The 16,592-nt window shown below is 56.6% G+C and overlaps 1 protein-coding gene across 1 annotated transcript in view; it reads left to right on the top strand.

Moving 5' to 3' along the window:
* Positions 1-1,721: 1,721 nt before the first annotated feature.
* LOC142477408 (heat shock factor protein-like) overlaps positions 1,722-16,592 on the top strand; it is a gene marked incomplete at its 5' end in the record, with an annotated part of 38,349 nt that continues 23,478 nt past the window's right edge. The window contains 5 exon segments of the mRNA XM_075582253.1: positions 1,722-1,740; positions 1,742-1,819; positions 5,285-5,417; positions 15,667-15,676; positions 15,899-16,102. Coding sequence (XP_075438368.1) covers positions 1,722-1,740; positions 1,742-1,819; positions 5,285-5,417; positions 15,667-15,676; positions 15,899-16,102 — 444 coding nt within the window.

Below are 16,592 nucleotides of genomic sequence, written 5' to 3'. Positions count from 1 at the left end.
CCTTCTCTCCCGTCCCCTCGCCCCTTCCCTCCCGTCCCCTCTCGCCCTTCTCTCCGTCCTCTCGCCCTTCTCTCCCGTCCCCTCTCGCCCTTCTCTCCCGTCCCCTCTCGCCCTTCTCTCCCGTCCCCTCTCGCCCTTCTCTCCCGTCCCCTCTCGCCCTTCTCTCCCGTCCCCTCTCGCCCTTCTCTCCCCGTCCCCCTCTCGCCCTTCTCTCCCGTCCCCTCTCGCCCTTCTCTCCCGTCCCCTCTCGCCCTTCTCTCCCGTCCCCTCTCGCCCTTCTCTCCCGTCCCCTCTCGCCTTCTCTCCCGTCCCCTCTCCCCCTTCTCTCCCGTCCCCTCTCCCCTTCTCTCCCGTCCCTCTCCCCTTCTCTCCCGTCCCCTCTCCTGTCCCTCTCCCCTCTCACCTTCTCTCTCGTCCCCCACTCCCTCGCCCCTTCTCTCTCGTCCCCCACCACCTCTCCCTTCTTTCTCGTCCCCCCTCCCCTTTCTCTCCCGTCCCCCACCCCCTCGCCCTTCTCTCCCGTCCCCCTCGACCTTCTCTCCCCTCCCCCTCGACCTTCTCTCCCCTCCCCTTCTCGACCTTCTCTCCCTCCCTTCTCGACCTTCTCTCTCCCCTTCTCGACCTTCTCTCCCCTCCCCTTCTCGACCTCCCTCTCCCCTCGCCCGTGTCCCCCCCCCTCGCCCGTGTCCCCCCCCCTCTCGCCCGTGTCCCCCCCCTCTCGCCCGTGTCCCCCCCCTCTCGCCCGTCTCCCCCCCCCTCTCGCCCGTCTCCCCCCTCGCCCGTCTCCCCCGTCTCCCCCCTCGCCCGTCTCCCCCCTCGCCCGTCTCCCCCCTCGCCCGTCTCCCCCCTCGCCCGTCTCCCCCTCTCGCCCGTCTCCCCCCCCTCTCGCCCGTCTCCCCCCCCCCCCTCTCGCCCGTCTCCCCCCCCCCTCTCGCCTGTCTCCTCCCCCCCTCGCCTGTCTCCTCCCCCCCCCTCGCCTGTCTCTCCCCCCCCTCGCCTGTCTCCCCCCCCTCGCCTGTCTCCCCCCCCTCTCGCCTGGCTCCCCCCCCCTCTCTCGCCTGGCTCCCCCCCCCCCTCGCCTGGCTCCCCCCCCCCCCTCTCGCCTGGTTCCCCCACCTCTCGCCTGGCTCTCCCCACCTCTCGCCTGTCTCCCCCCCTCTCGCCTGCGTCTCCCCCCGTCCCCCTTCTCTCCTGTCTCCCCCCTGTCCCCCTTCTCTCCTGTCTCCCCCCCGTCCCCCTTCTCTGCTGGTCTCCCCCCCGTCCCCCCTTCTCTCCTGTCTCCCCCCCGTCCCCCTTCTCTCCTGTCTCCCCCCCGTCCCCCTTCTCTCCTGTCTCCCCCCCGTTCCCCTGTCGCCTGTCTCCCCCCCCGTCCCCCTCTCGCCTGTCTCCCCCCTCTCTCGCCTGTCTCTCCCCCCGTCACCCTTCTCGCCTGTCTCCCCCCCGTCACCCCTTCTCTCCTGTCTCCCCCCGTCACCCTTCTCTCCTGTCTCCCCCCCGTCCCCCTTCTCTCCTGTCTCCCCCCGTCCCCCTTCTCTCCTGTCTCCCCCGTCCCCCTTCTCGCCTGTCTCCCCCCCGTCCCCCTCTCGCCTGTCTAACCCCCCCCCCCCTCTCGCCTGTCTCTCGTCTCGCCTGTCTCCCCCCTCTCGCCTCTCTCCCCCCCCTCTCGCCTCTGGTTATCGGGGAGCACTCACCCTCTTGTTCTCTCCGTGCTCCCCCTGTAGCCCCCTCATGCTGAATGACGGCGGGCTCCACTCACCCACTCCCCAAGTACAGCCGGCAGTACTCGCTGGAGCCGGCGCACGGAGCAGCCACTTACCCTGTGAGTGCTGGGGGGGGGGGGCTGGGGGAGATGTGTCTGACTGTAAGGAACAGAAGGAGCGACTGCAGGTCAGGAGTGAGGGGGAGTGACAGTGAGTGAGGGGCAGAACAGGAGAATGGGGCAGTTACAGTGAGTAAGGGGGAGTGACAGTGGGTGAGGGGCAGAACAGGAGAATGGGGCAGTTACAGTGAGTAAGGGGGAGTGACAGTGGGTGAGGGGGAGTGACAGTGGGTGAGGGGGAGGTGACAGTGGGTGAGGGGGAGTGACAGTGGGTGAGGGGGAGTGACAGTGAGTGAGGGGGAGTGACAGTGAGTGAGGGGGAGTGACAGTGAGTGAGGGGGAGTGACAGTGAGAGGGGAGTGACAGTGAGTGAGGGGGAGTGACAGTGAGTGAGGGGCAGAACAGGAGAATGGGGCAGTTACAGTGAGTAAGGGGGAGTGACAGTGAGTGAGGGGAGTGACAGTGAGTGAGGGGGAGTGACAGTGAGTGAGGGGGAGTGACAGTGAGGAGGGGGAGTGACAGTGAGTGAGGGGGGAGTGACAGTGAGTGAGGGGGAGTGACAGTGAGTGAGGGGGAGTGACAGTGAGTGAGGGGAGTGACAGTGAGTGAGGGGGAGTGACAGTGAGTGAGGGGGAGGTTACAGTGAGTGAGGGGGAGTTACAGTGAATGAGGGGGAGTGACGGTGAGTGAGGGGGAGTGACGGTGAGTGAGGACGGTGAGTGAGGGGGAGTGACAGTGAGTGAGGGGGAGTGACAGTGAGTGAGGGGGAGTGACAGTGAGTGAGGGGGAGTGACAGTGAGTGAGGGCAGAACAGGAGAATGGGCAGTTACAGTGAGTAAGGGGGAGTGACAGTGGGTGAGAGGGAGTGACGGTGGGTGAGGGGGGAGTGACGGTGAGCGAGGGGCAGTGACGGTGAGCGGGGGGCAAAGACGGTGACGGAGGGGCAGTGACGGTGAGCGGGGGGGCAGTGACGGTGAGCGGGGGCAGTGACGGTGAGCGAGGGGGAGTGACGGTGAGCGAGGGGAGTGACGGTGAGCGAGGGGGAGTGACGGTGAGCGGGGGGCAGTGACGGTGAGCGGGGGCAGTGACGGTGAGCGAGGGGCAGTGACGGTGAGCGAGGGGCAGTGACGGTGAGCGGGGGGCAGTGACGGTGAGCGGGGGCAGTGACGGTGAGCGGGGGGCAGTGACGGTCAGGGAGGGGCAGTGACGGTGAGCGGGGGCAGTGACGGTGAGCGATGGGCAGTGACGGTGAGCGCGGGGCAGTGACGGTGAGCGCGGGGCAGTGACGGTGAGCGAGGGGAAGTGACGGTGAGCGGGGGGGCAGTGACGGTGAGCGAGGGGGAGTGACGGTGAGCGAGGGGGAGTGGCGGTGAGCGAGGGGGAGTGGCGGTGAGCGAGGGGCAGTGACGGTGAGCGGGGGGCAGTGACGGTGAGCGGGGGGCAGTGACGGTGAGCGGGGGCAGTGACGGTCAGGGAGGGGCAGTGACGGTGAGCGGGGGCAGTGACGGTGAGCGATGGGCAGTGACGGTGAGCGCGGGGGCAGTGACGGTGAGCGCGGGGCAGTGACGGTGAGCGAGGGGGAGTGACGGTGAGCGGGGGGCAGTGACGGTGAGCGAGGGGGAGTGACGGTGAGCGAGGGGGAGTGACGGTGAGCGAGGGGAGTGACGGTGAGCGAGGGGGGAGTGACGGTGAGCGAGGGGCAGTGACGGTGAGCGGAGGGCAGTGACGGTGAGCGGGGGGCAGTGACGGTGAGCGGGGGGCAGTGACGGTGAGCGGGGGGCAGTGACGGTGAGCGGGGGGCAGTGACGGTGAGCGGGGGGCAGTGACGGTGAGCGGGGGGCAGTGGTGAGCGAGGGGCAGTGACGGTGAGCGGGGGGCAGTGACGGTGAGGGAGGGGCAGTGACGGTGAGGGAGGGGCAGTGACGGTGAGGGAGGGGGCAGTGACAGTGAGTGAGGGGGAGTGACAGTGAGTGAGGGGGAGTGACAGTGAGTGAGGGGGAGTGACAGTGAGTGAGGGGAGTGACAGTGAGTGAGGGGCAGAACAGGAGAATGGGGCAGTTACAGTGAGTAAGGGGGAGTGACAGTGAGTGAGGGGGAGTGACAGTGAGTGAGGGGGAGTGACGGTGAATGAGGGGGAGTGACGGTGAGCGAGGGGGAGTGACGGTGAGCGAGGGGCAGTGACGGTGAGCGGGGGCAGTGACGGTGAGCGGGGGGCAGTGACGGTGAGCGGGGGCAGTGACGGTCAGGGAGGGGCAGTGACGGTGAGCGGGGGCAGTGACGGTGAGCGCGGGGCAGTGACGGTGAGCGAGGGGGAGTGACGGTGAGCGGGGGCAGTGACGGTGAGCGAGGGGGAGTGACGGTGAGCGAGGGGGAGTGACGGTGAGCGAGGGGAGTGACGGTGAGCGAGGGGCAGTGACGGTGAGCGGAGGGCAGTGACGGTGAGCGGGGGGCAGTGACGGTGAGCGGGGGGCAGTGACGGTGAGCGGGGGGCAGTGACGGTGAGCGGGGGGCAGTGACGGTGAGCGGGGGCAGTGACGGTGAGCGAGGGGCAGTGACGGTGAGCGGGGGCAGTGACGGTGAGGGAGGGGCAGTGACGGTGAGCGGGGGGCAGTGACGGTGAGCGGGGGCAGTGACGGTGAGCGAGGGGCAGTGACGGTGAGCGATGGGCAGTGACGGTGAGCGATGGGCAGTGACGGTGAGCGATGGGCAGTGACGGTGAGCGGGGGCAGTGACGGTGAGCGCGGGGCAGTGACGGTGAGGGAGGGGCAGTGACGGTGAGCGAGGGGCAGTGACGGTGAGCGGGGGGCTGTGTGACGGTGAGCGGGGGGCTGTGTGACGGTGAGCGGGGGGCTGTGTGACGGTGAGCGGGGGGCTGTGTGACGGTGAGCGGGGGGCTGTGTGACGGTGAGCGGGGGGCTGTGTGACGGTGAGCGGGGGGCTGTGTGACGGTGAGCGGGGGGCTGTGTGACGGTGAGGGGGGGGCTGTGTGACGGTGAGGGGGGGGGGCTGTGTGACGGTGAGGGGGGGGGGCTGTGTGACGGTGAGCGGGGGGCTGTGTGACGGTGAGCGGGGGGCTGTGTGACGGTGAGCGGCGGGGCTGTGTGACGGTGAGCGGGGGGGCTGTGTGACGGTGAGGGGGGGGCTGTGTGACGGTGAGGGGGGGGGGCTGTGTGACGGTGAGGGGGGGGGGCTGTGTGACGGTGAGCGGGGGGGGCTGTGTGACGGTGAGCGGGGGGCTGTGTGACGGTGAGCGGGGGGCTGTGTGACGGTGAGCGGGGGGCTGTGTGACGGTGAGCGGGGGGCTGTGTGACGGTGAGGGGGGGGCTGGGTGAGGGGGGGGGCTGTGTGACGGTGAGCGGGGGGGCTGTGTGACGGTGAGGGGGGGGCTGTGTGACGGTGAGTGGAGGTCCCCTTAGTCACCGCCTGGCTCCACCCCTGACCCAGTCCGTGTTCCTTGGGTTTCAGGCCTCCCTTCCTGGATTCACTGCATCTGGTCGGTACTCCCCAGAGTCCTCCGCTGGCCCAATCATCTCTGACGTGACGGAGCTCGCTCAGGTCCAGCCCTTCCCTGTCCCCGAACCCCCAGCCGGGAGGAGAGGTATGGGTGTATACACATATACATCACGAGCTTGCGTGTACTGGCTGATCTGTGTGGTTGATTTAAAGTGCTGGTTGTTTAAAGTGTGTGCAGTTAGAACCAGAAGCAGGTTAAACAAGGTATAGTTTATTGAAGTACAGTTTACTGTTAGTACTTCTAAACTTCATAGTTGCTAGAATGAGCAGGATTGAAAATGCCACTCAGTGCACATCTTGCCACATGTATGTGCACTTGGAGCAGCTGTTCCAAGGAGCACACCGCTGTGAGAGGTGTGAGCGGGTGGTCTCTTTAGAATCAGAGATTGCTGATCTGAAGAGGAAACTTGCAATATTGAGGGACATTGGCAATCTTGAAAGGGAATTAGAGCTCACTGAGCAGGCCCTTGCATCGACTAGTGGTGCAGATGGTGGCGCTGTTAGTGAGGAGCAGGTAGGTAGCTTGGTTGCTGTTAGTGAGGAGCAGGTAGGTAGCTGGGTGACGGTTAGAAGGGGAAGCAGGGGCAATAGGGAGAGGCAGGTCGTTTCTGAGCTGACCCATCCCAATAGATTTGCTGAGTTGAGTGAAGATATTGGGAATGTCGGGGCAGAAATGGGAAGGCTGGGGGAGACTAATTCCTCTAGCAGCCAGGGGAATAGTTCCTCCAGCACAGAGGGGACTCAGGATGCTCAGATGCAAAGAAAGATTGTGGTGGTAGGGGACTCCATTATTAGAAAGGTAGATAGGGCAATCTGTTGCCGTGACCGCATGAACCGAACAGTTTGTTGTCTCCCGGGTGCTCGGGTTCGGCACATTGCGGATCTGGACAGATTGTTGGGGGGGGGGGGCTGGGATTGACCCGGCGGTCTTGGTACACGTTGGCACCAATGACAAAGTTAGAGAAAGATGGAGGGTCCTAAAAAATGATTTCAGGGATCTAGGCCAAAAGATTAAGGCAAGGACCTCCAAGGTAGTATTTTCTGAAATACTACCAGTGCCATGCGCTACCGCATGTCAGAGATCAGGGAGGTTAATGCATGGCTAAGAAAGTGGTGCAGGAAGGAGGAGTTGGGTTTTTAGAGCACTGGGACTCCTTTTCTGAGAGGTGCCATCTATATTCTAGGGACGGATTGCACCTCAATGAAGAGGGATCTTCTGTGCTAGGGGGGAGAATGCTAAAAAGGTTGGAGGAGATTTTAAACTAGGATGGAGGGGGGAGGGGAATGAAACAGATAATGAACTAAATGGAATAGAGGAGGATACAAGGTGGTATTGAGGTAGAATGGGGGCAAGTGCAAGTTTGACAAGCAGTGAGACACCCATAGTAAATAGAGATAATACTAGAAAACTTCTAAAGACTAAACCAAGTGGGAGCAGAAAGGAAGGAGCAGATAAGATAATAGTACAGGCTGAAAAAAAGACTGAAATGCATGCTTGCTAATGCAAGAAGCCTGACAGATAAAATGGGGGAGCCTGAATTAATATCTGCAAGGGAGCAGTATGATATCATAGGCATTACTGAAACATGGTGGGATGAAACTCATGACTGGACAGTTAATTCAGAGGGTTATTCTCTCTTTCGGAAGGATCGAACAAATAGAAGGGGAGGTGGAGTATGTCTATATGTTAAACCAGATCTAAAACCTATTATAAGGGATGATGTCTATGAAGGGAATGATGAAAATGTAGAGACCTTGTGGATAGAAATTAGCAGTGGAGGTAAAAGTATAAAGAAAATGTTTGTGGGAATATGCTATAAACCACCAAATAGCGGTGAGATTGAGGAAGCTAAAATACATTTGCAAATGGAGAAGGCATCAAAACTGGGTCATGTTTGCATAATGGGGGATTTTAATTATCCAGACATAGACTGGGGCAATGAGATTAGTGTTACAACAAAAGGAAACAGGTTTTTGGGGGTGCTTAAAGACAATTATATGACCCAAATTATTGAGGAACCAACCAGGAGAGGGGCAGTTCTGGATTTGGTCATATCAAACAATGTAGAAGTAATAACAAATATTCAAGTCCTGGAACATTTGGGTAACAGTGATCATAACATGGTCTCATTTGAAATAAATGATCAAAAAACAGATTACTTGGGTTCAACAAAGACCTAAACGTTAGAAAGGCAGATTTTAATAAACTGAGGTCTAATCTAATAGTAATACAATGGGATGATGTTTTTGCAGGGAAAATGTAGAAGATAAATGGGCAGTCTTTTAAACATTGTTAGAAAAGCACACTTATCAGTGAATACCCTTGGGTAATAAGTATAAAAGAAATAAGTCAAAACCAATGTGGCTAAATAAACATTTAGGGGAGGAAATGGACAAGAAGAGGAAGGCATTTAGATTCTTTAAGTCAGAAGGGACGGAGACATCATATCAGAATTATAAGGAATGTAACAAAAATTGCAAAAGGGCAATCAAATTAGCAAAAATGGAAAAGGAAAAAAGGATTGCAATAGAAAGTAAGGTCAACCCTAAAAAGTTCTTTAAGTACCTTAATAACAAAAAAAATGAGGAAAGAAAATATAGGACCCTTTCAGTGTGAGATGGGTAGGCAGATTATTGGAGATAAGGAAAAAGCTGAGGTATTAAACAAATTCTTTGCCTCTGTGTTTACCAGGGAAGAATCAAGTTCAATAGTAGCGCCACAGGAGGAAGCCACAACCTCCATATTAATGAACTGAGGAAGAAGTTCATAAGCGACTTGAAAAGATTTAAGTAAATAAGGCACCTGGCCCCGATGGCATACATCCAAGAGTTCTCAAGGAGTTAAGCTCAGTAATAGCAAAACCATTATATTTAATATTCAAGGACTCCATTTCCACAGGCTCAGTACCACAAGATTGGCGTAAAGCAGATGTGGTGCCTATATTTAAAAAGGGAGCTCGATCACAACCGGGGAATTACAGACCTGTAAGCCTGACTTCAATAGTAGGGAAACTACTTTAAGGTTTAATACGGGATAATATTCAGGAATACCTAATGGAAAACAAAATTATTAGTAATAGTCAGCATGGATTTATGAAGGATAGATCTTGCCAAACTAACCTTATTTGTTTCTTTGAGGAGGTAAGTAGGAATTTAGACCAGGGTAATGCAGTTGATGTGGTCTACTTAGATTTTGCAAAGGCTTTTGATACGGTTTCACACAAGAGGTTGGTGTACAAAATAAAGAAAATTGGACTCAGTAATAATATATGCACCTGGATTGAAAACTGGTTAAAGGACAGACAACAGAGGGTTGTCATAAATGGAACTTTTTCAGGTTGGGCTCAAGTCGTGAGTGGAGTACCTCAGGGATCGGTACTGGGACCCCTGCTTTTTAACTTGTTTATTAATGACCTTGAGGTTGGGATCGAGAGCAAAGTCTCCATCTTTGCTGATGATACTAAATTGTGTAAGGTAATAGAATCAGAGCTGGATGTAATTTCTCTTCAGAAGGACTTGGAGAGACTGGAAACGTGGGCAGGTAAATGGCAGATGAGGTTTAATACGGATAAATGTAAGGTTATGCATTTGGGATGCAAGAATAAAAAGGCAACTTACAAATTAAATGGAGATATATTGGGGGAATCCTTGATGGAGAAGGATTTAGGAGTGGTGGTAGACAGCAGGCTTAGCAATAGTGCCCAATGTCATGCAGTAGCTGCAAAGGCAAACAAGATCTTATCTTGCATCAAACAGGCAATGGATGGAAGGGAAGTAAACATAATTATGCCCCTTTACAAAGCATTAGTACAATTTTGGGCACCAATCCTATGAAAAGACATTATGGAAATAGAGAGTGCAGAGAAGAGCTATTCAGGGACAATACAAGAAGCTTTCAAAATAACTATTCATCCCACGGGCAGTACAAAGGACTCGGGCCATCCCTTAAGGTTGGAGGAAAGGAAATTTCACCAGCAACAAAGGAAAGGGTTCTTTACAGTAAGGGCAGTTAAAATGTGGAATTCATTACCCATGGAGACTGTGATGGCAGATACAATAGATTTGTTCAAAAAAAGGTTGGACATCTTTTTAGATGGGAAAGGTATACAGGGATATACCAAATAAGAATACATGGGAAGGATGTTGATCCAGGGATTAATCCGATTGCCAATTCTTGGAGTCAGGAAGGAATTAATTTTTTCTGGATCAATAAGTAAGTATAGATATAGGATAAAGTATCTGTCGTCTAAATTTGGCATAGGTTGAACTTGATGGACGTACGTCTTTTTTCAACCTCCTCTACTATGTAACTATTTTACTATATGTAACAGGGACACCCCGCTCTGCACACGGGGGGTATACACATACATACATCACAGGGACACCCCGCTCTGCACACGGGGGGTATACACACATACATCACAGGGACACCCCGCTCTGCACACAGGGGATATACACACATACATCACAGGGACACCCCGCTCTGCACACAGGGATATACACACATACATCACAGGGACACCCCGCTCTGCACACAGGGGATATACACACATACATCACAGGGACACCCCGCTCTGCACACAGGGATATACACACATACATCACAGGGACACCCCGCTCTGCACACACGGGATATACACATACATCACAGGGACACCCCGCTCTGCACACGGGGATATACACACATACATCACAGGGACACCCCGCTCTGCACACAGGGGATATACACACATACATCACAGGGACACCCCGCTCTGCACACGGGGATATACACACATACATCACAGGGACACCCCGCTCTGCACACAGGGGATATACACACATACATCACAGGGACACCCCGCTCTGCACACGGGGATATACACACATACATCACAGGGACACCCCGCTCTGCACACGGGGGATATACACACATACATCACAGGGACACCCCGCTCTGCACACGGGGATATACACACATACATCACAGGGACACCCCGCTCTGCACACAGGGGTATACACACATACATCACAGGGACACCCCACTCTGCACACGGGGGTATACACATATACATCACAGGGACACCCCGCTCTGCACACGGGGGTATACACATATACATCACAGGGACACCCCGCTCTGCACACGGGGGTATACACATATACATCACAGGGACACCCCGCTCTGCACACGGGGGTATACACACATACATCACAGGGACACCCCACTCTGCACACACGGGATATACACACATACATCACAGGGACACCCCGCTCTGCACACAGGGGATATACACACATACATCACAGGGACACCCCGCTCTGCACACGGGGATATACACACATACATCACAGGGACACCCCGCTCTGCACACGGGGGTATATACATACATCACAGGGACACCCCGCTCTGCACACGGGGTATACACACATACATCACAGGGACACCCCGCTCTGCACACAGGGGGTATACACACATACATCACAGGGACACCCCGCTCTGCACACGGGGGATATACACATACATCACAGGGACACCCCGCTCTGCACACGGGGGATATACACAAATACATCACAGGGACACCCCGCTCTGCACACGGGGGGTATACACACATACATCACAGGGACACCCCGCTCTGCATACGGGGGGGTATACACACATACATCACAGGGACACCCCGCTCTGCACATGGGGATGTACACATATACATCACAGGGACACCCCGCTCTGCACACAGGGGATATACACACATACATCACAGGGACACCCCGCTCTGCACACAGGGGTATATACACATACATCACAGGGACACCCCGCTCTGCACACGGGGGTATACACACATACATCACAGGGACACCCCGCTCTGCACACAGGGGCTATACACATACATCACAGGGACACCCCGCTCTGCACACAGGGGTATACACACATACATCACAGGGACACCCCGCTCTGCACACAGGGGATATACACACATACATCACAGGGACACCCCGCTCTGCACACGGGGATATACACACATACATCACAGGGACACCCCGCTCTGCACACGGGGATATACACACATACATCACAGGGACACCCCGCTCTGCACATGGGGATGTACACATATACATCACAGGGACACCCCGCTCTGCACACAGGGGATATACACACATACATCACAGGGACACCCCGCTCTGCACACAGGGGTATATACACATACATCACAGGGACACCCCGCTCTGCACACGGGGGTATACACACATACATCACAGGGACACCCCGCTCTGCACACAGGGGCTATACACATACATCACAGGGACACCCCGCTCTGCACACAGGGGTATACACACATACATCACAGGGACACCCCGCTCTGCACACAGGGGATATACACACATACATCACAGGGACACCCCGCTCTGCACACGGGGATATACACACATACATCACAGGGACACCCCGCTCTGCACACGGGGATATACACACATACATCACAGGGACACCCCGCTCTGCACACGGGGATATACACACATACATCACAGGGACACCCCGCTCTGCACACAGGGGGTATACACACATACATCACAGGGACACCCCGCTCTGCACACAGGGGATATACACACATACATCACAGGGACACCCCGCTCTGCACACAGGGGTATACACACATACATCACAGGGACACCCCGCTCTGCACACGGGGGTATACACACATACATCACAGGGACACCCCGCTCTGCACACGGGGGATATACACATACATCACAGGGACACCCCGCTCTGCACACAGGGGATATACACACATACATCACAGGGACACCCCGCTCTGCACACGGGGGTATACACACATACATCACAGGGACACCCCGCTCTGCATACGGGGGGTATACACACATACATCACAGGGACACCCCGCTCTGCACACTTGGGATATACACACATACATCACAGGGACACCCCGCTCTGCACACAGGGGATATACACATACATCACAGGGACACCCCGCTCTGCACACGGGGGTATACACACATACATCACAGGGACACCCCGCTCTGCACACAGGGGTATACACACATACATCACAGGGACACCCCGCTCTGCACACGGGGGTATACACACATACATCACAGGGACACCCCGCTCTGCACATGGGGGATATACACATACATCACAGGGACACCCCGCTCTGCACACAGGGGATATACACACATACATCACAGGGACACCCCGCTCTGCACACGGGGGTATACACACATACATCACAGGGACACCCCGCTCTGCATACGGGGGGTATACACACATACATCACAGGGACACCCCGCTCTGCACACGGGGGATATACACACATACATCACAGGGACACCCCGCTCTGCACACAGGGGATATACACATACATCACAGGGACACCCCGCTCTGCACACGGGGGTATACACACATACATCACAGGGACACCCCGCTCTGCACACAGGGGATATACACACATACATCACAGGGACACCCCGCTCTGCACACGGGGGTATACACACATACATCACAGGGACACCCCGCTCTGCACACGGGGGGTATACACATACATACATCACAGGGACACCTCGCTCTGCACACGGGATATACACATATGCATCACAGGGACACCCCGCTCTGCACACGGGGGTATACACACACATCACAGGGACACCCCGCTCTGCACACGGGGGTATACACACACACACCACAGGGACACCCCGCTCTGCACACAGGGGATATACACACATACATCACAGGGACACCCCGCTCTGCACACGGGGGTATACACACACATCACAGGGACACCCCGCTCTGCACACAGGGGATATACACACATACATAACAGGGACACCCCGCTCTGCACACAGGGGTATACACACATACATCACAGGGACACCCCGCTCTGCACACGGGGGTATACACACACATCACAGGGACACCCCGCTCTGCACACAGGGGTATACACATACATCACAGGGACACCCCGCTCTGCACACGGGGGGTATACACACATACATCACAGGGACACCCCGCTCTGCACACAGGGGATATACACACACATCACAGGGACACCCCGCTCTGCACACAGGGGATATACACACATACATCACAGGGACACCCCGCTCTGCACACAGGGGATATTCACACATACATCACAGGGACACCCCGCTCTGCACACAGGGGGTATACACACATACATCACAGGGACACCCTGTTCTGCACATGGGGGATATACACACATACATCACAGGGACACCCCGCTCTGCACACAGGGGATATACACACATACATCACAGGGACACCCCGCTCTGCACACGGGGTATACACACATACATCACAGGGACACCCCGCTCTGCACACGGGGGATATACACACATACATCACAGGGACACCCCGCTCTGCACACGGGGTATACACACATACATCACAGGGACACCCCGCTCTGCACACAGGGGATATACACACATACATCACAGGGACACCCCGCTCTGCACACGGGGATATACACACATACATCACAGTTTCACCCCGCTCTGCACACAGGGGGTATACACACACATCACAGGGACACCCCGCTCTGCACACGGGGGATATACACACATACATCACAGGGACACCCCGCTCTGCACACGGGGGATATACACACATACATCACAGGGACACCCCGCTCTGCACACAGGGGTATACACATACATCACAGGGACACCCCGCTCTGCACACAGGGGTATACACATACATCACAGGGACACCCCGCTCTGCACACGGGGATATACACACATACATCACAGGGACACCCCGCTCTGCACACAGGGGATATACACACATACATCACAGGGACACCCCGCTCTGCACACAGGGGGTATACACACATACATCACAGGGACACCCCGCTCTGCACACGGGGGTATACACACATACATCACAGGGACACCCCGCTCTGCACACGGGGGTATACACACATACATCACAGGGACACCCCGCTCTGCACACGGGGGATATACACACATACATCACAGGGACACCCCGCTCTGCACACGGGGGGTATACACACATACATCACAGGGACACCCCGCTCTGCACACGGGGATATACACACATACATCACAGGGACACCTCGCTCTGCACACGGGGGATATACACATACATCACAGGGACACCCCGCTCTGCACACGGGGGATATACACACATACATCACAGGGACACCCCGCTCTGCACACGGGGGATATACACACATACATCACAGGGACACCCCGCTCTGCACACGGGGATATACACATACATCACAGGGACACCCCGCTCTGCACACGGGGGATATACACACATACATCACAGGGACACCCCGCTCTGCACACGGGGGTATATACATACATCACAGGGACACCCCGCTCTGCACACAGGGGATATACACACATACATCACAGGGACAAACCCCAATCTGCACACGGGGTATACACACATACATCACAGGGACACCCCGCTCTGCACACAGGGGGGTATACACACATACATCACAGGGACACCCCGCTCTGCACACGGGGTATACACACATACATCACAGGGACACCCCGCTCTGCACACGGGGGATATACACACATACATCACAGGGACACCCCGCTCTGCACACGGGGGGTATACACACATACATCACAGGGACACCCCGCTCTGCACACAGGGGGTATACACACACATCACAGGGACACCTCGCTCTGCACACGGGGGATATACACACATACATCACAGGGACACCCCGCTCTGCACACAGGGGTATACACACATACATCACAGGGACACCCCGCTCTGCACACAGGGGTATACACACATACATCACAGGGACACCCCGCTCTGCACACAGGGGGGTATACACATACATCGCAAGGACACCCCGCTCTGCACACAGGGGATATACACACATACATCACAGGGACACCCCGCTCTGCACACAGGGGATATACACACACACATCACAGGGACATCCCGCTCTGCACACAGGGGATATACACACATACATCACAGGGACACCCCGCTCTGCACCCAGGGGGGTATACACATACATCACAGGGACACCCCGCTCTGCACACAGGGGTATACACACATACATCACAGGGACACCCCGCTCTGCACACAGGGGTATACACACATACATCACAGGGACACCCCGCTCTGCACACGGGGGGGTATACACACACATACATCACAGGGACTGCACACGGGGGTATACACACATACATCACAGGGACACCCCGCTCTGCACACAGGGATATACACACATACATCACAGGGACACCCCGCTCTGCACACGGGGGATATACACACATACATCACATCTCTGTGACACACCTTCTAGCGTGTCCGTGTCCTCTCCTAGCTGCACACACGTGTGCACACTGACGTGTCCGTGTCCTCTCCTAGTTGCACACGCACACACACACACGTGTGCACACTGACGTGTCCGTGTCCTCTCCTAGCTGCACACTGACATGTCCGTGTCCTCTTCTAGTTGCACACACGCACACCCACACGTGTGCACACTGACGTGTCCGTGTCCTCTCCTAGCTGCACACACGTGTGCACACTGACGTGTCCGTGTCCTCTCCTAGCTGCAGTCCTGTGATTATCATTAAGGAGGAGCCTCTGACGCCGTCTGACAGCCCCGAGGCCGCAGAGCCGAGACCTGCGACCCCGGAAGCCGAGGACACCCCCTTGTCCCCCACCACCTTCATAGACTCCATCCTGCAGGAGAACGGGGAACGCACGCACCCCAGCGCCCCCGAAACCTGCCTCAGCGTGGCCTGTCTGGACAAGTAAGGGGGGAGCTAAAGAAGACTCCTACATACTACTGTTTACCTACGCCCTCCCACCCCCCCTCCCTCCCCCCCACCCCCCACCTGTATCAGTTCCAAAATGTGGCAGTGCCAGCCTCCCCCCCACCCCCCCACCTGTATCAGTTCCAAAATGTGGCAGTGTCAGCCTCCCCCCCCCCCCACCTGTATCAGTTCCAAAATGTGGCAGTGCCAGCCTCCCCTCCCCCCCACCTGTATCAGTTCCAAAATGTGGCAGTGCCAGCCTCCCCCCCCCCCACCTGTACCAGTTCCAAAATGTGGCAGTGCCAGCCTCCCCCCCCCCCCACCCGTATCTGTTCCAAAATGTGGCAGTGCCAGCCTCCCCGCCCCCCCCACCTGTATCCGTTCCAAAACGTGGCAGTGCCAGCCTCCCCCCCCCCTGTATCAGTTCCAAAATGTGGCAGTGCCAGCCTCCCCCCCCCCCCCCACCTGTATCAGTTCCAAAATGTGG

The sequence above is a fragment of the Ascaphus truei genome, unplaced genomic scaffold, assembly GCF_040206685.1.
Source record: "Ascaphus truei isolate aAscTru1 unplaced genomic scaffold, aAscTru1.hap1 HAP1_SCAFFOLD_2070, whole genome shotgun sequence".
Classification (NCBI taxonomy): Eukaryota; Metazoa; Chordata; class Amphibia; order Anura; family Ascaphidae; genus Ascaphus; species Ascaphus truei.
Note: the sequence above shows the minus strand (reverse complement) of the source record. Positions and strands in the feature narration are given on the sequence as shown.